The 23,969-nt window shown below is 39.2% G+C and overlaps 2 protein-coding genes across 2 annotated transcripts; both read left to right on the top strand.

Annotated features, from left to right (window-relative positions):
- The first annotated feature begins 3,323 nt into the window (after positions 1 to 3,323).
- LOC107291804 (vomeronasal type-2 receptor 26-like) lies at positions 3,324 to 10,205 on the top strand. The gene is made up of 8 exons (XM_015820835.2): positions 3,324 to 3,396; positions 4,246 to 4,432; positions 4,915 to 5,200; positions 5,633 to 6,469; positions 8,037 to 8,264; positions 8,730 to 8,856; positions 8,944 to 9,380; positions 10,155 to 10,205. Exons 1-8 carry the CDS (start codon positions 3,324 to 3,326, stop codon positions 10,203 to 10,205), a joined length of 2,226 nt encoding a protein of 741 aa, XP_015676321.2.
- Positions 10,206 to 15,202: 4,997 nt separating this feature from the next.
- LOC107291803 (vomeronasal type-2 receptor 26-like) lies at positions 15,203 to 22,309 on the top strand. The gene is made up of 7 exons (XM_015820834.1): positions 15,203 to 15,408; positions 15,983 to 16,268; positions 16,906 to 17,760; positions 19,435 to 19,536; positions 20,052 to 20,279; positions 21,193 to 21,319; positions 21,411 to 22,309. Exons 1-7 carry the CDS (start codon positions 15,203 to 15,205, stop codon positions 22,307 to 22,309), a joined length of 2,703 nt encoding a protein of 900 aa, XP_015676320.1.
- The last annotated feature ends 1,660 nt before the right edge of the window (positions 22,310 to 23,969 follow it).

The following is a 23,969-nucleotide window of genomic DNA, read 5'->3' as shown; positions in this document are numbered from 1 at the left end:
GCAGGCTGTGGAGCAGCCAAGGGATCCTGGTCATAAAACCCAGGTCCCTGGGCCTGCTCTGAGACCTGTGTTCAGATGTTTTAGGTGCAACCGACCTGGGCATCGGGCAGCAGAGTGTCTGGTCTTTGTGTTGCAGGGCAGCCCAGGACCATCTGGAACACCGGGGCCCACACCCAAGAAGTCTGCGGAAAGGTCACGGGCGGCTCACCAAGCAGAGGGGGTTACGCCCCAACGGTCCCCGATTGAAGATATACCGGCTACTGCCGAAGGACGGTTGGCAGAGTATGACAACATGGACCCCGCTGACGACCCCATGGTAAGCCAGCTGATCTGTCCCTTCACAATCCCCATTACCTTAACGAACCCACATACGGGCCGTCCCGGCGAGTACCAGGCCCTGATTGATTCTGGGTGTACCCAGTGTCTAGTTAGTAAGGATGTAGTGGAAAGGGTGGGAATCAAGGACCCCACTATCTGGTGGGAGGATGGCTGTCGCTACCTACGCCTTGGGGTTGGTCCGCAGCCACCGGGTGCGGATCCCAAGGGGGAGCAGGAGAGGATAAAAGTGACCCAGGAGCAGGTGGTATAAGAACCTGACTTCCCAGAGGTATATAAGGACATAGCAAAAGTATTCAGTGAGCAGGAGTGTGACAGTTTACCACCCCATCGATCTACTGACTGTGCTATCAATATACTGCCGGGGGACAAACTACCAAAACCCCGCATGTATCCCATGATGCCCCGTGAGTTGGATGAGTTGCGGTGATACATTGACAAAAACCTCACCCGAGGATTCATCCAGCTGGCCCATTCCTGGATAGCAGCCCCAGTTCTCTTCCAGGAAAAGAAAGACGGAGGCCTCCGGCTATGTGTAGATTTCCATGGTATCAATGCGGTTTGTGTTGAGCACATGTATCCCCTTCCTTTGATGAAGGACCTCCTAGCTCACTTGGCACAGGGCCAAGTGTTTACGAAATTGGACCTCAGGGAAGCATATTACCAGGTTCGAATCAAGGGGGGTGACGAATGGAAAACTGCCTTTAACTGTCCTTTGGGGAGTTACCAGTTCTGGGTGATGCCCTTCGGTTTGCAAGGGGCCCCCGCGGTGTTCATGCAACTTATTAATGAGGTGTTGCATGACCACTTGTACCACGGGGTACTTGTATACCTCGATGACATCCTCATATATACTAAGACCATGGAGGACCATGTCAGGTTGGTACGCGATATGTTACAGGCCCAGTTGTATGTTAAACTCTCGAAAAGTGAAATCCATCAATCACGCCTGACTATTTGGGGTATCGGATCTCGGCAGAGGGGGTTGAAATGGATCCCAATAAGGTGAAGAGCATACTGGAGTGGCAGGCACCGAAGACACGGCACCAATTACAAAGCTTTTTGGAGTTTGCTAATTTTTATAGACATTTTATCTTTTCCTTCGCCACAGTGGCCCTACCTCTGACGGACCTGTTGCGTACCCAAAAAGCCACAACAAAACCACGTCCTGGACAACTGTTGGCCTGGACAAAAGACTACCAGCACGCTTTTGAGGCGTTGAAACTCCTGTTCGCAAGGGAGCCCTTTTTACTACACCCAGATCCGGGAAAGCCGTTTGTGATGCAGGCCAATGCCAGCAATGTGGTTGTGGGGACAGTTCTACTCCAGCATAACAGCCAGGGGACGTTGCAGCTGTGCGCTTACACCTCCCGGACGCTAAAAGAAACTGAATGAGCATGGGCTATTTGGGAGAAAGAGGCATTCGTGGTAAAGTGGGCCTTATCGACCTGGCGGAATATGTTGGAAGGGGCAAGGGAGCCGTTTGAGGTCTGGACTGATCATAAAAACCTGGAGGTACTGCAAACCCCCCGACAGTTGTCTCCCAAACATATCAGGTGGGCGCAGTATTTCCGCTAGTTTCAGTTTCATCTCAAGTACATGCCAGGGGGAAAGAACTTCCTGGCAGACACTTTGTCCCGGTTACCCTAGTATGATAGTAGGAGAGAGGAGGTAATACAAGCAATCATGCCACCTTATAGTCAGGATGAGGCAGTTTCCCATTCAGTGACAACCGGTCTTGACAATGACCTAAAAGCAGCTCTCCTGGATGACCCTTGGTTACGGGATAATCCGGGAGTACTGACAGAGTGAGATGGCCTAGCTTGGCATGATAGCAAGTTGTATGTTCCCTTGGCAATGTGATCCCGAGTATTTCACCGTTGTCACGACGTGAAACAAGTGGGCCACTTTGGTTTTCTGAAAACCTTACATTTGGCCAGACATCAGATTTGGTGGCCTCGAATGTGGACGGATGTGGAAACATATGTCAAAGGCTGCCCGGTATGTGCCACCTCAAAGCCTCACACGGGGAAGCCCCTAGGGCTGCTACAACCGATAGCCGACCCAAATAGACCATGGCAAGATATAGCGATGGATTTCATCGTGGAACTGCCAGAAAGCCGAGGTTATACTGTAATTTGGACTACTGCAAGTTTTCATTCCTGCTTGTTAGCTATCAATCGGAGCACCAAAATGGCCGACATTGACAGTAGGCTTAAATCAGGTTAGCTGTTTGAATCTAAATTGATATGCCTTTATTTATATAGCAAAAAATGCCTTTATTGATGAAAGTCTCAGAGCATCATCTCCGACTAGGCTAAGTACAAATGTCCCTAGGAAGAAAAAATTATCTGTAGTGGTGGTCCGTATAAATATAAGTCAAGCAGCTGCTAGAGCCGCTTCTGTGTGGATTGAATAAACTAGCTGTTACTTTCACTCCTATGTCTTCATGCCTTGCCGTTCCCACTACACAATAGTTTGCCCTTACAACCACTATAGGGTCACTACAGTGCCTTCCTGCCTCTCTCCCCCCATCCCGCCCAGCTATAACCCTGTAATAATTGGGCCTGCTCCCCAATTGCCCATCATGCTCCCTCCTGCTTACTTTCAGAAACTCTCTGGACCTCATGTTGTGGAAGGAAGCCAGGTTTTTATTTGCCTCAAGGCCATATGGCAATGTTCCAAATTTTGTGAGTGGGACAAAATGGCAGCCACCAGACTGTGGAGACCTTGTTAAGGCAGGAGAACAAAGTAGTTTATTTCCAGACTGTGCAGCAGTCTGAATATGGCCACCATTTTGTACCCACCTATAAATAGGCAGAGGAGAAAATGGTGACCACCAAACAAACTGCTTCATTCATTTGCCTTAGAGAGGTCTGTACAGTGCTGTAGAAATTTCTGAATGCTGCAGAGTGCAGACTTTGTTCAGGCAGCAAAATGAAGGAGTTTATCTGTGGACCATGCAGCAATGACCAGAATGCGAGAAAATGTGCTACCATGCCATGCAGCCAACAAAAAAGGAAGTCCAGTACTCTGAAAGTTCTCAGAGTTCTTCAAAAGGTGAGGAGAAAAAGTGTTTGGTAGGAATTAGGCCTAAGGCCTCAGAGAAACTGACAGGAAAAGGCCTGAATGGACCCAAGGGATGGAAAGTGGAGCATGGGTTATTTCAGGGGTGGGGAGGCCTTGGGCCTGAACCTGTAGTAGGTTTCTAACATCCTCCACCACCCAGGAGGCAACCTATACTTTACTTAGTGACCCACACATTCATTTTATGTTTCATTAGGGGTGAACAGAGATGGGGGAGGGTGTTAAGTGACATGTTTCACCTAATAACAGCGATGACATACAACCATAATGGATGAGTGCCATAATGGATGAGTGCTATCTTGATGACTACCTTTAATTGAAATGGAATGGAGTATAATGGAGAGTGAAATAGTATAGTGTAGTGTAATGGGAGAACAGAACAGAAAAGAATGAATCTATATCAACGCCTATACTTTGCTATAAGGTTTTAATGATTTTATTTTTGTCTTGTGGCTCCTGGGTAACTCTTCTGGGGGTCCTGAATGTTTTGAAGGTGTTCACATATATGACTGTGTTATTATCATTAAGAAATTAGCCAGTTTGTCTCTTCCAAATCCTATGGGACTTCATGAAAATAGGAGGAACTGACACTGAAAGATGGTATCTATTCTCCCCATGATATTCCAAGGCATGGCTGGGAGCCCCAAGGCTCTGTGAGTTGATCTGATAGTATGTTGCACTCAATATTTGTGTCTGAAGAACATCTCAAGAAGGCAGGTCAGTCTGATCCACTTCAAATAACTTGTGGCAGACAGAGGCGTTTGCACACAGAAAGAAGACACTCATGGAAGATGTTAGTATTCATGGAGTTATTGTTGATAGTATTGCCTGAAGTGGTGTGTAAGGATCCTGGTCTTCAATGTGATTTTCATCAGCCTCTTCCTATTCAGCATACCTATCATCAGCTTGGAGACATTAATATTGCTGGTATTATTTCTGTCTTGTTTGCACCTTCTAATCCCATTAAATTTATTCAAGATCCTTCTCAGGAATTTCATGATGAATTTATGTAAGTGCATCATTAATTTATTGTCAAGCTCTGAGTCTTGCTGGTATATTACCTGATGTTTGAAATGTTTCCTCTAATGGCAAAAATTCCAGAAAGGAACATCTAAAATAGGATGTCTAGGTTTATTTTATGTGAAGTCTCCAGGTAATGTTGAAATGGAGATCAAATCTCCTATCTATTAATATACAGAAATGTGGCTTAATTTATGAAGCTGTTACTATCATTAAGAAAGGGGAAGCACATATTTCCCATGATCCGTTTTCTCATTTGATATTTCTGGTGCCAAAATGTAGCAATTTCCTTTTGCCTATAAGCCATTCTTAAAATCTGTTGTTTGATAGTGGGCCACTCTCATGTATAAGAACAAGAAATAAGAATTATTTCACACATTCCACAAAATGTGTTTTACTGAATGATTACAAGTGCTATAATGTGAAGCAGACCTTTCTTAATGTATTTTTTTTAAAAAAAATGTTTTACAGAATAGTTTTTCAGAATTACCAGCATATTCTGACTTTAGCCTTTACTATAAAAGAGATCAATGAAAATTCCCAAATCCTACCCAACATCACGCTTGGCTTCCACATTTTTAATAGCAATTTTAGTCCAAGCTGGACTTACTTCGCCTCAATGCTTCTGCCTTTCACTCAGGGAAAATTCATCCCTAACTACAAGTGTGGGGCCCCCAAAACCTTGGCTGCAGTCATTGGGGCACCTGACATCTCTCTTCACATGGCAACTGTGCTCTGCATCTACAAAATCCCTCAGGTAAGATGTGCTGAAGACATACACTATCATTCTGCTGTACCTCCCCAGATGTCTGTGTTTTTCTCTCTGTAAGAAGGAGAGCCCTTTCAGATAACTAGATATTATTTTTTGCTTAATAAGAGCAGAATAGCACCATGAGTAATTGTAACCGAATATATGGTGAGGATATTTGTTCCAACAAAACATTCCCCAATTCCAGACATTGAACTAAGGTTCAAATTTCAAATATTCACAAGGAGACCACTTTCAAAAAATGTATTTACTGATATCTCAAGAGTGACATCTTGGTTGATATTTCCTAATAAACACAACTAGTTGCATAATGTTTCTTATTTCTTATAAGAATAAGAATACCCAAAGACTCAAACAAATGTACATGTTTTCAGAGGCTCACATAGATCTTTGGAATCACATATGTTTATCTTTCTCTAGTTGACCTATGGGTCTGCCCCTGTCATGGATAAAGAGACTCAAGCAGTTTTCTTCCAACAAATGTTTCCGAATGAATCTCACCAACTCAAGGGTCTCCTACAGTTATTGTTGTATTTTAGATGGATCTGGATTGGAATTCTTGTAGGAGAGACATTTCTTGAGAAGATGCTCTTAACATTTTCCGAGCATGGCATCTGCATTGAATTCATAGAAGAGTTCCCAAATGTAGCTTTTTACAGTGATTTTAATGATGCCATTGATGAAGGATTACATATATACCATGTTCTCATGAACAGCACAACCAATGTGATAATCTTATATGGTGACATTCAGTCCTTATCAGTTCTGAGAACTTTCCTCCAGTTTTCAGAAGTGGAGGATATACCAAAGAAGAATAAGATCTGGCTTATAACAGCTCAGACTGATTACACTTCAACTGCCTTTCATGAATCTTGGGATATCCATTTCCTACATGGTGCTTTATCCTATGCAGTTCACACAAAAGAAGTCCAAAACTTCCAGGAATTTCTTCAAAATCTAAATCCAAGCAACAATCAGAATGATCATTTTCGGAAAGTTTTCTGGGAACAGGCATTCAGCTGTTTCTTCTCAAACTCAAAAGTGGAGGAATCTGAGAAAAAATGTACCGGACAGGAGAAGGTTGAAACTCTTCCCACATCTGTGTTTGAAACATGCATGAGTGGCCACAGTTACAATATTTACAATGCAGTCTATGCCGTGGCACATGCTTTGCAATCTCTGTCTCTCTCCAAATCTAGAGAAACAACAATGGTGAAAGAAAGAAGGAAACATTTTCACAATCAAGTGTGGTGGAAGGTAAGTTTGTAAGCAGAGTAGTGCAGAAACCACCATATTTGTAGCTGCAACCTGTGTCCATAAACTCTAGCCAACAATATTATCCAGGGATATTGCCCTCTGAAAACCCAGACATTAGATGTAAGAAAGGATTAACCAATTAAAATATGATTATTAATATTAAATATGCTGATATTAAAATTGTAAATAGCATTCTGCAAAATTTCTTAGAATACACTTCTCTCCATGGAATTAACTGTCTCTCAAGCCCAAAACCAAGAATGGCATATGGTAATTCTTCTAAGCTGATTTCTTTTTGTTTTACATCTATAGATAAAATCTTGCCAATCTGAGCACTCTGCTATCTTTATCTACAGATTATTAGGGAGGGGCTATCTTCCTCCTCTTTCTCTCAGACATAATATCCAACCTGAATTGTCTTTTACTTTTCTGAAATGCAATCCCTCCCTCCTGGGACTCCACTTTCTTATTACATTCCATCACTGTTCCATAAATTGTCTATTTAAATATATGGAAGGAGGTATTTTACTCCCTATACATGATACGCTGAAGCTTTTTCTTGTTATATATGCTTTATTTGAAATGATTGCATTTAATCAGACAAAGTTCATGGGTTATTGAAAGTACAATCATTCCCTTATCTTCCCACACAATTCATGTGTGGAAGAGGAAGGACTGATATATTGTGACTCTTACTCAAACAAGATTCAGCATGCTGAAACATTCCCTTTGTATGAGGCATAGGGTTTTGACCTCTTCATAGACCATTTAAGAGCCATCTGCATTTCTACACCTAATTGTTCGCAACAAAACATGCACAGTTTTAGAGCAAATGGATGCAGAAGAATGAAAGCAGCCTTATATGTTATTTTGAGCCTACTTTTTGTGAGACATATGTTCTCCCATGGGATGAAACAATCATAGATTTCAAATGATGGACAGTTAAGTCATCGAATTCAGCATTAATGTAGGATTTTAAATTTCAGTAACTCCTGCAGATATTGACTCTGCTTCTACTCTAATGCATCCAATAAAAGAAATGTCATTGCCCTTCGGTCCTCAATTGCCACTGCCTAACTTCTGTACTGAGACTTTATTTCTTAGGTAGAATATAGTTTCCTAACATTATTTCCTAAATTAATTTTAGATTTTACTTTATAAAAGTAAGTCTATCTTTCATTATATTGTAAATTTTACTGACAAGCCTTACTTAATGATTTAGCAACAACAGTTCTGGCAGACACTAGTTACCATTGTTAAGTGAGGACTGCATAGTTTTTTTAAGCATGGACTTCATGTGATCACAACTTCCAATTTTCTTCTAGCTTCCCCATTGACTTTGCTTGTGGAAGGCCAGCAAGATACTGTAGATTGAAAATCACAATCAAGTAACTGTGGGATGCCATGAAAGTCAGAAAACCAGGCCAGTTGCTGACTTCCAGGATTGTGATCATATGAGTACATTCATAAAGAAACATTCATATGTATGCTTTGAATATATGAATTATTTCTCTCTCCCTTTGTCCTTTTCTCTCTTTTTTCATCTTTGAATGTCTCTTTGTTTCAGGTTCATTTTTTTTTGATAAGTGTCAGATTCAATAATTGTGTTGGTGAAAAGATCTCCTTTGATAAAAATGGAGAATTCATTGGTGGATATGATATTATCAACTGGATCACATTCCCAAACCAGTCCTTTCTTAGAGTTAAAGTTGGAGTGATAGATCCTACAGCTTCAGCAGACAAGTTCTTCAATATTTCTGTCGATTCCATCACGTGGCCAGTAGGCTTTAATCAGGTTAGCTTTTAGAATCTAGATTAGACTGCCTTCATTTAGTGATAAAAGTCTCAGAGCACCATTTCTGACTACTCTGGGTACAAACATCCTGGGGAAGAAAATCATTATCTGTAAGAATGTTTACTTTTCTACTAGTTTGTACAGAATATTGTAATTTTTTACTTTGGCCCTCTGTTAATTCTGGGTAATAGTTTCCATGGTTTTTAAGTACAAGTTGCAATCCAATGTACTAGATTTCATCAGTTTAGTGACTTGAGTAGTTGAGAAAGCATCTTTAACTAGCCAGCACCAAAATTATCTTTGGAAAGTGGTGATGATGTTTATACAGGGCCATAGATGTCAATAATTGTAGATATTTCTGCTTATCAATCTATTTTTATTCTGTTGATTCTACATGACCAGTATCTCTCCAAGCACTTCTTTTCCCCTCTGTATCTTAAAATCTAACTCTTCACTCACTGATAGGCATTACCTTTATCTTTGTGTAATGATCCTTGTGAGACAGGATACAGCAAGGCCAAGAAAGAAGGGACGTCCTTTTGCTGCTATGATTGCCACCTATGTCCAGAAGGGAAAATATCAAAGGAGAAGGGTAGGAAATGTTCAAATATAATGGGACTAAGTCATGATGGCACAACACTCTAATTCCCTATATCAATTCACCTGCATTCTTTTTCAGATATACACGACTGCTCTCCATGTTCAGAAGATCAATATCCAAATTCTGACAAAAATATGTGCCTTCCAAAGCGGATCACCTTTTTGTCCTATGAAGAACGCTTGGGGATCAGTCTGACTGCTCTTTCTCTTTGCTTTTCTTTAATGACAACTTTGGTAATAACAATTTTTGTGAAACACAGAGACACTCCCCTTGTCAAAGCCAACAACCGGAATCTCACCTACACTCTCTTAGTTTCCCTCCTCCTCTCTTTCCTTTGTGTCTTTCTATTTCTTGGGAGACCCAACATGATTGTATGTCTCCTTCGACAACCAGCTTTTGGCCTCATCTTTTCTGTGGCAATTTCTTGTATATTGGCCAAAACCTTTGTTGTGGTTCTAGCATTCCTGGCCACCAAACCTGGTTCCAAATTAAGGAAATGGGTTGGGGGAAGAATGGTAAGTTTCATTCTTTTATCTTGCATTCTTGTTCAAATATGTTTTTGTGCTGCATGGTTGATAACATCCCCACCATACCCAGATTTTGATATGCAGTCAATGTCTGAAGAAATCATCATGGAGTGCAATGAGGAATCGGTTATGTTCTACTGTGTTTTGGGTTTTATGGGTTTTCTTGCTCTGCTTAGCTTCTCTGCTGCTTTTCTAGCTAGGAAATTACCTGACAGTTTCAATGAAGCCAAATTCATCACCTTCAGCATGTTGGTCTTCTGCAGTGTTTGGCTGTGTTTTATTCCAACCTATCTAAGCACAAAGGGAAAATATACATTGGCTATGGAGATCTTCTCCATGATCTCCTCCAGTGCTGGCTTATTAGTGTTTATCTTTTTCCCCAAGTGTTTTATCATAGTAATCAGACCCGAACTGAACAATAAACAACAACTCATGAAAAGAAAGTTTTAGGAAAGATACTCTTTGTATGTCCATGTTGGAGATCTTCCTCACTTGCCCTTTGAAGCCAGTGAGCAATGTACAGTTAGATTGGCATGCTGTGTTGCAAAGCCTACCTTGTCCCTGAGATTTGGGTAATTCAAAACTTTTTTTTTACTTCTGGAAAACAATTAAACATGAGAAGCATAAAACCATGTAAACAAAGAAACAAATAAATGACAACACAATATTATTTTTTGTGATATTTCAGTATGTGATAGACATCTCTGACTCAATATATAGATTAAATTTGAATTATAAATTTTTCTTTACTGGTCATCCAAGTTTATACGCACACTTGAACATGTAAAAGAAGTGGGGATTAAGTACAAATGAGACTTTCATTTAAACAAGATATGCCAATTATTTGTTTCTAAAGCAGTCAGATAGCCAACTCGCTGTGGGAGAAAAGTTACATAATATCAAAGAAATGGTGGAACATAATTATTAAAGAAAGAATGCAAAAAGAGGGACAAAATGAAATGTGAATGACAAAAAATAAAATATTTTAAAAATTATTTTAAATAATTAACAGAGAACGTGGAACCTGGTTATCTGAGGAACCATATCACTCCAAAGGAATTAGCTCATCCAAGCCATGGTGCCATAAGAGGCATACTGTGTGTGGTGGGTGGTTCAGGAGAAAAGCATTTTCTACCATGGTGCCCAACCCATTGACGCTTGTGTCCCCAAGATTAGATCAACAACCACCATTTTGGTCTTCTGAAATGGGTTGGATATCAGGCTGCCCCGATGGGAGGGCGGTATGTTGGAGATGGTTACCATGCTTTCCCAAAAGTAAGACCTACCTCAAAAATAAGCCCTAGCTTGATTTGGGAGGGGGAGGTAATATAAGCTTTACTCCAGAAATAAGCCCTAGTTTTGGGGTGAAGCACACACCTAAAAATCAAGCCCCACACCCACTTACCTTGCAGTCAGGCCTCTCCTCACCAACCCACTTCTTCTGTGGCATCCCCAGGCCTGCATTTTGCAGTCATAGGCCGTTCCGGAAGGCCATTGCAGCCAAGAACTGAGCTATGGATTAAGTCCATAGCTCAGTTCTCAGCTGCAATGGCTTTCTGGAAATGCCGCTGACTGCAAAATGAAGGCCAGAGCTCCATTCTCAGCTGCAGAATGAAGCTGCTCCTTTGGCTGCAGAAGAAGTGGGCTGGCTGGTGGGGCTGTCGATTGTGGAGATGTGTGGAAAAGACACCCCCCTGAAAATAAGACCTGGTGCCTCTTTTGGAGGCAAAAAAATAAAATAAAATAAGACTGGTTCTTATTTTCAGGGAAACATGGTAATAGATTAGACAGAACCTATTTACTCCACATGTGTACTTCACTCCCATCCTCTCCATTTTGATTATTGAATTTTAATTCAGTTAAAATTGAATTTTAATTGAATTTTAAATTTATGGTCTGCATTTAACGTTTTAATGCTTTGTATGATATTTGATTGAATGACTGTAAGCTACCTAGATTTCTATGTCGTGAGATGATCAGCGTAGAAGTTAAATAATTAATTCTTTGTTGGGCCTACAGTAGCAGAGATAAGATATAGTCCAGTGATGGCGAACCTTTTAGAGACTTAGTGCCCAAAAACTGGCCCCGCCCCTCCATCCCCTGCCCCACCTACCCGCAGGGCCACTCACCACCTCCAGGGCCCTCCGCAAATCGCCCAATATTCACCCTCTATTGGTATGACATATTGGCATCAAACACTTCATAAAGCACACAAACTGAGAAATTTGCATGTAAGCATACTTCCAGCAAGGAACACTTATTCTTCCTGCACAAATACCTATGACAGCGAGCTTTGCCCATCAGTGTCAGATACAAACCTCCAATAAAATGCACTAGTTTAGGAAATAGCCCAAGAAAGTGGCAGAAAATGAGGTGACTCATTACTGTAGATGTCCACCTCAGACTCAACTTATATTATCCACCCACTATCTGCTGCAAAACTCAATGTTTTATGAAAAGGCCTAATTTTCTTCTAACTTCCTTATTTCTGCTTAAAATTCGTAATTATTAATTTCTCCTATCCTCCTATTTTGCCTACATACCACAGACCAGAACTTGGGGTGGGTGCTTTCTGAGGGCTTTTTTGAGGACTGCTCTGTTCTCTGCTTTGGATTGGTTTTGTTCTCATCTTCTTCTGATGTGTGATATGATAGTTGGCCTGGTGCTTTCTGGGGTCTCTGCAAGAAATGTTGTAGTTATGATTGCTCTTTCTAAAGCTGCAAAGAACTCTTGTCGATTAGCATCATCACTGTTAGAGTTTAGTTAAAAGAAAACAGAGAAGCAGAGTTGCAAAGGGTGCTGCTACTGGAACCACAAGTTGCACAAAAAGAAAAAGAAAAAAAGGACAAAAAAAGGTGGTGTGCAGATGTTCCCAGAGAGGAATTGATCCTCCCACAAATGCTGAAATAAAATTGGTTGGCTAGAGTTTTCTCTTCTTATTCACTAATATTATACTCTCCAAGCAATGGACAAATTATGTTATAATGCCAAAAAAGGAGAACAAAACCAGTCCAGCTCCAAACCAGCTAACAACCGTCCTAGCTAGCTCCCAGTCTCAGTCTTCTAGGTCATGGTTGTTCTAAAGCTGCTTTTTCAAGAGGCAACAGGACTTTCTTTGTTTTTCATTGAAGATGTTTTGTTTCTCTTACAAGATGTTTCTTCAGTTTGAGTGGAGGGAAATGGAAAGATTTTTATTCCTCACAGTCATCTGGTTGTTAGCACTCTTTCTGAGAGTTATTGAGGCCACTTGGAGGTTTATCTGTGCCCTCAGGGTCAACTGAATAGTGCAAATGGGTGTGGAACCTTTTTGGAACTGCTGAAAGGACTATGTTGTAAACAGGAGATAGCTGATTTTGAATGACAAAGGCCACTCTTTTGAAGACAGCCAAGTCCACATTGTGGACAGAGAGAATTGCTGGTTTGAAAGAGGGGTCAAAGAGTCCATCTATATTAAAACTGTCAACAGAGGAAGAGGGATATGATACCACCTATCTCCTGTTTATAACATAGTCCTTTCAGCAATTCCAAACTCAAGGATAAAAGTGAACTCAAGGATAAAAGTGAAACTAAGTACTACAAAATCTGGGAACAATTTTATGATTGGATAGACAATAAGAGGATAGCCAAGACAAATGTATAGTGTTAGAATAAAATATAGATTATAGACAAATGTATATTTAAAAGATAAATAGATATACAGAAATAAGGGAAAAAGTGTTAATATTATATTATAAATAGTAAGCAAAGCTCAAGAACTATATGTCTATATGAGTACTAATACTACTGTAAAATGTTGGAAGATGTGTGGAACCAGTGATGCCATATCTATGTCCAATGTGTTTTTAATTTTTATTATTAATAAAAAAATATTAAAAAACACACAAAAAGGTTCCACACCTATTTGCACTATTCAGATAATCCGAGGGCACAGATAAACCTCCAAGTGGCCTCAACAATTCTCAGAAAGAGTGCTAATGACCAGATGATTGCAAGAAATAAAAATCCTTCCATTTCCTGCCACTCAAACTTGGATGAGAAACAAAATGTCTTCGAGGAAAAACAAATTGCATATTGAAAAAGCACCTTTAGGTGTCCTAGCAGCTGACTATTCATAATTAGCAAATGGAGCAAACCAGTCAATGCCAGGTTGTTCTATTGTGGATCAGTGCAACACTCTGCACCAGCTCTCTGCAAAGTACATTAACCTTCCTGAAGGTGTTCTGTGTGCTGTTTTCACAAATCTGAAAGTGGCATTTGATTGAAAGATTGTGGCAAAAACTGCTTCCTTCATTGACCACTGGCTCCTGCAACTATACCAGTTGGTAGTTCTCAAGTTACAGGTTCTTAGTAACAGTTCAAAGTTACATTGAACATCTTCAGGGCTACTTAAGTCCTGATAGCCAATCCATCCCTTCTGTGATTACATTGTGAATGCTCAGCAATTGACCCACATTTATGAGTGTTTGCAGCATCTCACAATCATGCAAGTGTCATTTATGATGGTTTCTTTGTCAGAGACCTACAGTTTCCAGCAAAAAATTCCCATTTCAGACAATGGATTTGCTTAATGACCACAACCTACCCTTAATGTCTACTGATGTCTAATGTCTAATAAAATTGAACACAGTCATTATATGACCTGAGTAATGACTGTCCTGAGTTATAACAGTGATTCTAAGCTTATTTACAGTTGTAGGTTCAGTACTTCCAGCACTTAGAACGTTCTATAAAGAGACTACAATATAGGCTCTATGGTTATTACTGGAGAACTGATTCCCTATTCCAGTTTCTAAAAGAATTAAACAAAACTGTATTCTGATTCTTATATTCTTTAATTTTTAAACTAACTCTATGGTATGAGTCCTTACCTCTGTTCTATTGCTAGTAAACCAATCTTCACTCTGCTATATGCTTACTACATTGTCCTTAGTTGATTTCCCAATGCAATCTTCATAAATTATCATTCTACAGCATCATATGTCAATCTTGAATAGTAGAATTCAACCACAGGACAACCAAGTATTGCAATAAACATCCCAATTTCTGGAAGAATATATGAAAATAATGGTAACGTAATGGATAGTAGAGAATAGAAAGTAATTTTATTTAGTGCAATGGAAGAATGGAATGTAATTTAATGGAGTAGAACATACAATAGAATAAAACAAGAATAGAATAGAATAGAATAGAATAGAATAGAATAGAATAGAATAGAATAGAATAGAATGGAATGGAACGGAACGGAACGAAACGGAACGGAACGGAACGGAACGGAACGGAACAGAATAGAATAGAATAGAATAGAATAGAATGGAATGGAATGGAATGGAATGGAATGGAATAGAAGAGAAGAGAAGAGAAGAGAAGAGAAGAGATCTATAATAATGCCTTTATGCATACATATATTTACATCTCTATTTTGATTTATTGATAAAATGATTTTATTTTTGTCTTATTGCTCATGCATCGCTGCCTCAGGAGGCCCTCACATGTTTTGAAGATGTTCACATATGTGACTGTCTTATTATCATGAAGAAATTAAATAGTTTGTCTCCTCCAAATCCTATGGGACTCCATGAAAACAGGAGGAAGGGACACTGAATTATGGTATTTATTGTCCCTATGATATTCCAACCCATGGCTGGGGGCCCCAAGGCTCTATGAGTTGATCTGATAGTATGTTGCACTCGATATTTGTGTCTGAAGAGCATCTCAAGAAGGCAGGTCAGTCTGATCCACTTCAAATAACTTGTGGCAGACAGAGGCGTTTGCACCCAGAAAGAAGACACTTATGGAAGATGTTAGTATTCATGGAGTTACTGTTGATAGTATTGCCTGAAGTGGTGTGCAAGGATCCTAGCGTTCAATGTGACTTTCATCAGCCTCTTCCTATTCAGCATACTTATCATCAGTTTGGAGACATTAATATTGCTGGCATTGTTTCTGCCTACTTTGCATCTTCTAATCCCATTAAATTTATTGAAGATCCTTCTCAGGGATTTCATGATGGACTTATGTAAGTAAATCATTAATTTATTGTCAAGCTCTGAGTCTTTCTGGTATATTACCTGATGCTTGAAATGTTTCCTCTAATGGCAAAAAGTCCAGAAAGAAGCATCCAAAATAGGATGTCTAGGTTTATTTTACGTGAAGTTATATTTTACTTTAGTCTCCAGGTAATTTTGAAATGGAGATCAAATCTCCATTTATAACACATCACATCTAAATATCTATTAATATACAGGAATTTAGCTTAATTATGAAGCTGTTACTATCATTAAGAAAGGGGAAGCATATCTATTAATATACAGGAATTTAGCTTAATTATGAAGCTGTTACTATCATTAAGAAAGGGGAAGCATATATGATCAGTTTTGTCATTTGATATTTCTGGTGCCAAAATGTAGCCATTTCCTTCTGCCTATAAGCCATTCTTAAAATCTGTTGTTTGATAGTGGGCCATTCTTACGTATAAGAACAAAGAAATAAGAATTATTTCACACATTCCACAAAATGTATTGTACTGAATGATTACAAGTGCTATAATGTGTAGCAGACCTTTCTTAATGGTTTTTTTAATTGTTTTACAGAATAGTTTTTCAGAATTACCAGCATGTTCTGACTTTAGCATTTACTATAAAACAGATTAATGAAAATCCTCAGATCCTACCCAACATCACGTTGGGCTTCCACATTTTTAACAGCAATTTTAGTCCAAGCTGGACTTACTTCGCCTCAATGCTTCTGCCTTTCACTCAGGGAAAATTCATCCCTAACTACAAGTGTGGGGTCCCAAATACCTTGGCTGCAGTCATTGGGGCACCTGACATCTCTCTTCACATGGCAACTGTGCTCTGCATCTACAAAATTCCTCAGGTAAGATTTGCTGAAGACCTACAAAATCATTCTGTCATTCCCTCACAGGTATCTACTGTATATGCTTCTCTCTGTGAAAAAGAGAACCTTTTCTGATGCCTACATATTATTTTTTGTTTGATAGGATCAGTAGAGCTGCCTGAGTAATGAGTAAGTTTGAATAGGCAGTGGGGATATGTGACATAGCAAAACATTTTCCAATTCTAGAAATTGATCCAAGGTTCAAATGTGATATATATCACAATGAGACTACTTCGATGAAAAGATATTTACTGATATCTCAAGAGTGACATCTTGTTGATATTCCTAAGAATCCTTTCAGATTCCTAGATACTATTTTTCCTTGATAAGATTAGCATAAGTAATCATAATTCTGAACAGATGGTGGGGCTATTTGACACAGCAAAATATATCCAAATTCCAGACACTGAACTAAGATTCAAATATTCAAAATGAGACTACTTCGACAAAAATGTATTTACTGATACCTCAAGAGTGACATCTTGGTTGATATTTCCTAATAAACATAACCAGTTGCATAATGTTTCACAATATAACATCAAAGATACCCAAAAATGCAAATGATTTTTTAGGCTCACATAGACCTTTGCAACTGCATATGTTTATCTTTCTGTAGTTGATATATGGCTCTGCTCCAGTCATGGATAAAGAGACTCAAGCAATTTTCTTCCAACAAATGTTTCCGAATGAATCCCACCAACATAATGGCCTCCTGCAGTTATTGCTGTATTTTAGATGGATCTGGATTGGAATTCTTGTAGTAAAGGATGAGAAAGGAGAGAAATTTGTCCAGGAGGTTCTTCCCACATTTTCTGAGCATGGTATCTGCACTGAGTTCATAGTAGAGTTCCCAAATGTAGCTTTTCACAGCGATTTTACTGATACCATAGATGAAGGGCTACATATCTACCACGTCCTCATGAACAGCACTGCTAATGTGGTAATTTTATATGGTGAAATTCAGTCCTTAGCAGCTCTGAGAAGCTTCCTCCAGTTTTCAGAAGTGGAGGATATACCAAAGAAGAATAAGATCTGGCTTATAACTGCTCAGACAGATTACACCTCAGTTGCCGTTCATAAATTTTGGGATATCCATTTTCTACATGGTGCTTTATCCTTTGTAGTTCATACCAAGGAGATCCAAGACTTCCAGGAATTTCTTCAAAACCTGAATCCAAACAGCAACAACCAGCACGATCATTTTCGGAAAGATTTTTGGGAACAGGCATTTGACTGTTTCTTTGCAAACTCAAAAACTGAGATCTCTGGGAAGAAATGTACTGGACAGGAGAGGCTTGAGGCCCTTCCCACATCTGTGTTTGAAACACTAATGAGTGGCCAGAGTTACAATATTTACAATGCAGTCTATGCTGTGGCACATGCTTTGCAATCTCTGTATTCATCCAAATCCAGGGAAAAAACATTTGTTAAAGAAGGGAGGAAACAGTTTCATAATCAAGCATGGTGGCAGGTAAGTCTGTAAGCAGAGTAGTACAGAAACCACCATATCTGCAATTGCAAGATCTGTCCATAGACTCTAGTGAATAATAATTTTTGAGGGATTGACATTAGGTTTAAATGTGAGATACAGTAATTTATTAAACAATTGAAATATTTATATGCTGATGTTAAAATTGTAAATAGCATCCTACAAAATTGTAACCACATCTCTTAGAAGAGTGGTGGCAAACCTATGGCACGGATGCCAGAGGCCGCACTCTGAGCCCTCTCTGTGGGCAGACGTGCCATTGCCCTAACCTTGCCTCCCCCCCATGACACCCTCCTCATCAGCAGTCCCCCTGGAGGAGAGTCACCCCTGAGTGTGGCCCACGCGGAGCAGCGCTGCCAAGGACATGGAAGCCAGGCAGTGTAGACAAGACTCTGCGCTCATGCCCCATCGCGGACAGTTGATGCTGTGGGGTGTGGGTAGAGGGCATGGCCACCATGTGCTGCTGGGCTGCCTGGGCAATCTGCGGTGGGCCCTGGAGGCAGTGTGTTGCCCTTTGGGCAGGGAGGTGGTGGCAGAGTGGGGGTGGGGCAGGGGGTGGAGTGTGGGCGGGGCCAGTTTTTGGGCACTCGGTCTCTAAAATGTTCGCCATCACTGTCTTAGAATGTACTACTGTCCATGAAATTAATTGCCTGCAAAATTTAGAATGGGATATGATGATTCTTCCAAGCTGATTTCTTTCTTGTTTCATACCTATAGACAAAATCTTGCCAGACTGAGCACTTTAATATATGCATCCACAGTATAATCTGTGAACTATTCAGGAAGGAGTGTTTTCATCCTCTTTCTCTCACACATAATATTCAAACTAAGTTGTCTTTTACTTGTCTGAAATATATCGCCTCCCTCCAGAGATTTCACCTCCTTATTATATTCCATATCTCTGCCATACATTCAGTCTATTAATACATAGAATGATGTGCTCTATTCCATTCACATGATATGCAGTTGTTGCTTTTTCTTCTAGATCAGGGATGTCAAACTTGCCATGTCACATGATGTGTCACAATGTATCACAACTTGTTTCCCATTGTCGAAGTTGGGTGGGCGTGGCTTCCACGTGATACAACCAGCCCGCAGGCTGGCAGCTTTACACCCCTGTTCTAGATGATTTCTTTGGAATAGTTGCTTTTAATCACACACAATTCTGTGACTGTGTAGGTTTGCCATAGCTTTCCTCCCAAGGAGAAAGCCTCTCTTAATTTCATGGCTGAAGCCACTATCTGCAGTGATTTTGTAGCCCAAGAAAATAAATCTGTCACTGCTTCCATTTCTTCTCCTTCTGTTTCTGCTCCTTCTGTTGATGGGACCAGATGCCATGATCTTAGTTTTTTCATGTTGAGTTTCAAGCTAACTTTTGCACACTCCCGTTTTATCTTCATCAAGAGGGTCTTTATTTCCTCTTCACTTTCTGCCATTAAAGTAATATTGTCTGCTTATTTGAGGTTGTTAATATTTTTCCTGCATATCTTAATTCCAGATTGTGATTTATCCAGCCTGGAGTTTTTCATAATTTACTCTGCATATAATTTAAATGAGCAGGGTGAAATATACAGCCTTGTAGTACTCCTTTCCCTATTTTGAACCAATCATTTGTTCCATGTCCACTTATAACTGTTGCTTATTGAACCTGCATAGAGGTTTCTCAGTTGGTCTGATACTCCCAGCTCTTTCAAGAACTTGCCACAGTTTGTTGTGATCCACACAATCAAAGGCTTTAGCACAGTCAATGAAACAGAAGTAAATGTTTTTCTGGAACTAACTTGCTTTCTCATAATCCAGCAATTGTTGGCAATTTGTTCACTATTTCCTCTGCCTTTTCAAAAAATAATTTGTGCTTCTTGTGGTTCTTGGTTCACATACCGCTGAAGCCTAGCTTGTAGGATTTTGAGTATAACCTTGCTATTGTGTGAAATGAGCACAATGATATGGTAGTTTTAAACTTCTTAGTATTTATTATATATTTATTACAAGTCTTCTGGCTTAAGTAGCGTTCAAAATTAAACTACAAAGGTTTTTTTTTTGCAATTCTATGTTAATTTTATTTCAGTAAGCTGATATGTTATCTCTTCCTTTGTGTTAGAATGATTGTTATGTCATTTGTTTTATACTGGTCTACAACTAAATTTTAAAAAATGTTTATATTTTCTTTGTTTAAAGAAATATTCATATGAATGTTTTGAATATATGAATTATGTCTCCCTCCCTCAGTCCTGTTCTCTCTTTTTTTCTTTCTGAGTATCAATATATTTTAGGTTCATTCTTTTCTGAGAAGTGTCAGATTCAACAACAGTGTTGGTGAAAAGATCTCCTTTGACAAAAATGGAGAATTCATTGGTGGATTTGATATTATCAACTGGATCACATTCCCAAACCAATCCTTTGTGAGGGTCAAAGTTGGAATAATAGATCTCACAGCTCCAGCAGACAAGTTCTTCAATATTTCTGTGGATTCCACCACGTGGCCAGTAGGCTTTAATCAGGTTAGCTTTTTGACTCTAGATTGGTCTGCCTTCATTTAAATATCCTTAATGATTAAAGTCTCAAAGCATCATTTCTGACTAATCTACAGTAGGTACAAATGGCAGGGAAAAAAAAATATATCAGTAAGAATTGCTATTGAACTTTGTACCCTTTATTTTGGTGCCCTTTTAGTTATGGACAGTGGTTTTCATGGTTTTGATGTAAAAACTGGCTTCAAAATTCAGAAGTTGAGAAAACCAACTTTAACTACTCAGCACAGAAATTGTCTTTGGACAGTGGGGATAGAAGGCCATAAATACCAATAATTGTAGATATTTAATTCATTATTATTTCAGACCAATTACATCAAAAATATGTTATCACACTACTTTATTTTTAATCTATTGATTGCACACTAACAGTATCACTCCAAGAACTTCCTTTCCTCTCTGAATCTTAAAATATTCTTCTTCATTCATTGATAGGCATTACCTCTATCTTTGTGTAATGATCCTTGTAAGACAGTATATTCTATACTAATAATTGGTATAGAATATTGTACCCTTCATTTTGGCCCTGTATTAATTATGGACAATGGTTCTCACGGTTTTAAGTAAAAGCTGAAGTCCAGTGTACTACATATCCTCAGTCTGGGGAATTCAAATTCAGAAGCTAAGAAAACCATCTTTAACTAACCAGCATAGAAATTGTTTTTGGAGAGTGGGGATTATGTTTATGAAAGGCCATGGATGCCAATAAAGATAGATAATTAATGAATTATTATTTCAGAATAATTACATCTCAAAAAGATACCATCATACTATTTCTGCTTATTAATCAAATTTCATGCTGTTTGTTCCACAGTAACAATATCGCTCTAAGCACTTCCTTTTTCCTCTATATACTAAAATATTCTTTTTCATTAATTAATAGGCATTACCTTTATCTCTCTGTAATGATCCTTGTGAGAGAGGATACAGCAAGGCAAAGAAAGAAGGAGAGTCATTTTGCTGCTATGATTGCCATCTGTGTCCAGAAGGGAAAATTTCAAAGGAGAAGGGTAGGAAATCTCCAAATATAATGGGACTAAGCCATTAGAATATAACACTATCTGTAATCAACAATATCAATTCCACTGTGTTCTTTTTTAGACATTGATGACTGCTATCCATGTGCAGAATATCACTATCCAAATCCTGATAAAAATATGTGCATTCCAAAGCGGATCACCTTTTTGTCCTATGAAGAACCCTTGGGGATCAGTCTGACTTCTCTTTCTCTTTGCTTTGCTTTAATGACAATTTTGGTAATAAAAATTTTCATGAAACATAAAGACACTCCTATCGTCAAAGCCAACAATAGGAATCTCACTTACACTCTCTTAGTTTCCCTCCTCCTCTCTTTCCTTTGCGTCTTTCTATTTATTGGGAGACCCAACACGATTGTGTGTCTCCTTCGACAACCAGCTTTTGGCCTCATCTTTTCTGTGGCAGTTTCTTGTGTATTGGCCAAAACCTTTGTTGTGGTTCTAGCATTCATGGCTACCAAACCTGGTTCCAAATTAAGGAAATGGGTTGGGGGAAGAATGGTCAGTTTCATTCTTTTATCTTGCATTCTTGTTCAAATATGTTTTTGTGTTGCATGGCTGATAACCTCTCCACCATACCCAGATACTGATATGCAATCAATGTCTGAAGAAGTCATCTTGGAGTGCAATGAGGAATCGCTTATGTTCTACTGTGTTTTGGGCTTTATGGGTTTTCTTGCTCTGGTTAGCTTCTCTGCTGCTTTTCTAGCTAGGAAGTTGCCTGACAGTTTCAACGAAGCCAAATTCATCACCTTCAGCATGTTGGTGTTCTGCAGTGTTTGGCTGTGCTTTATTCCAACCTATCTAAGCACAAGGGGAAAATATATGTTGGCTGTGGAGATCTTCTCCATGATCTCCTCCAGTGCTGGCTTATTGGTGTGTATCTTTCTTCCCAAGTCTTTTATCATTGTGATGAGACCTGAACTTAACAATAAACATCATCTCATGAAGAGAAAGCTTTAAGAAATATTTCTTTATTTGTCCATGTTCAGATCTCCCCCCCCCTTGCGTATTTAAGCCACAGAGCAATCTGCCATTAGATCAGCCTTCTATGTTGCAATTTCTACCCTTCCCCCAAGATTTGGGTAGGTCGTATCTTTTTTCCTTCTGGAAGGGAATTTAAAATGTGTACCATAAAACATATAAATAAATAAAAACAGAAATTGATGTGTTGAGATATTTTAGTATGTGATAGACATCTCTGACTCAATATATAGAATTATGCGAAGTATGAAATTATTTTTACTGGTCATCGTAGTTCACATGCACACTAAAAGTAAAGGTTTCCCTATCCAGTTGTGCCTGAATCTAGGGTATGGTCCTTATCTTTGTTTCTTAGCTGAAGGAGCCAGCATTGTCCAAAGACTTTTTCTGTGGTCCTGTGACCAGCATGGCTATATAGCAAAGGAGCATAGAAAGCTGTTACCTTCCCACTAAAGTGGAACCTATTTATCTACTTGCATGTGCATGCTTTCAAACTGTTAGGTGGGCAAGAGCTGGGGCAAGGAATGAGAGCTCACCCTATTGTGCGGCACTTGGGTCTCAAATCTGGGCTGTCAGCTTTCTATGCGAGTCTTAAACAGTAGAATTCAACCACATGACAACCAAGTATTGCAATAAACACCCCTGTTTCTGGAAGAATAATGAAAATATAGGCAATCCTCGAAATATCAAAGGCCATTTAATGAACATTTGAAATTACAACAGACCCCCCCAAAAAAGCTACATATGGCTCCTTTTCAAAATTACGATGACTGCAGAGTGCCTGTAATAATAATAATAATAATAATAATAATAATAATAATAATAATAATAATAATAATAATAATAATAATAATAATAATAATAATAATAATAATAAAAGTTGGAAGGGACCTTGGAGGTCATCGAGTCCAACCCCCTGCTCAGGCAGGAACCCTACACTATTTCAGACAAATGGCTGTCCAGTCTCTTCTTAAAATCTTCCAGTGTTGGAATATTCACTGCTTTTGGAGGCAGGTTGTTCCATTGGTTAATTGGTCTAACTGTCAGGAAGTTTCTCCTTAGTTCTAGGTTGCTTCTTTCCTTGATCAGTTTCCATCCGTTGCTTCTCGTCTTGCCTTCAGGCACCTTGGAGAATAGCTTGACTCCCTCTTCTTTGTGGCAGCCCCTGAGATATTGGAACACTACTATCATGTCCCCCCTCGTCCTTCTGTTCGTTAAACTAGACATACCCAATTCCAGCATCCGTTCCTTATATGTTTTAGCCTCCAGTCCCCTAATCATCTTTGTTGCTCTTCTCTGTACTCTTTCTAGAGTCTCAGCATCTTTTTTACATCATGGGGACCAAAAGTGGATGCAGTATTCCAAGTGTGGCCTTACTAAGGCACTGTAAAGAGGTATTAATACTTCATGTGATCTTGATTCTATCCCTCTGTTTTTTTTTTGTTTTTTTTTTTTCAATATAAAATTTTATTGTTTTTATCATAAAAAAAAAAGAAATACATCACAGATATTACACAATGTTATAACCCATCCCCCCACCCCCCGGACTTCCCAAACCAACCTAGGCTAATATTCAAATACAAGTAAACAAATATTAATATCTCTAACTCCAAAGTCTAAACTTAAACAATCCATCTCC

Source organism: Protobothrops mucrosquamatus, unplaced genomic scaffold (assembly GCF_001527695.2).
Source record: "Protobothrops mucrosquamatus isolate PMUCROS unplaced genomic scaffold, P.Mucros_1.0 scaffold1188, whole genome shotgun sequence".
NCBI lineage: Eukaryota > Metazoa > Chordata > Lepidosauria > Squamata > Viperidae > Protobothrops > Protobothrops mucrosquamatus.
This window is presented reverse-complemented; position numbering and strand designations above follow the sequence as displayed.

What these genes read in the sequence shown, in the direction of transcription:
- LOC107291804 (XM_015820835.2), top strand. Translation starts at nt 3,324, where the DNA reads ATGTGCTACCATGCCATGCAGCCAACAAAAAAGGAAGTCCAGTACTCT. An exon ending in GCATCTACAAAATCCCTCAG is followed by an intron (nt 5,201 to 5,632) that starts GTAAGATGTGCT and finishes ATCTTTCTCTAG; the next exon opens with TTGACCTATGGGTCTGCCCC. An exon ending in AATGGGTTGGGGGAAGAATG is followed by an intron (nt 9,381 to 10,154) that starts GTAAGTTTCATT and finishes TGGTCATCCAAG; the next exon opens with TTTATACGCACACTTGAACA.
- LOC107291803 (XM_015820834.1), top strand. Translation starts at nt 15,203, where the DNA reads ATGGAGTTACTGTTGATAGTATTGCCTGAAGTGGTGTGCAAGGATCCT. An exon ending in GGCCAGTAGGCTTTAATCAG is followed by an intron (nt 20,280 to 21,192) that starts GTTAGCTTTTTG and finishes ATTAATTAATAG; the next exon opens with GCATTACCTTTATCTCTCTG. An exon ending in GAAAATTTCAAAGGAGAAGG is followed by an intron (nt 21,320 to 21,410) that starts GTAGGAAATCTC and finishes GTTCTTTTTTAG; the next exon opens with ACATTGATGACTGCTATCCA.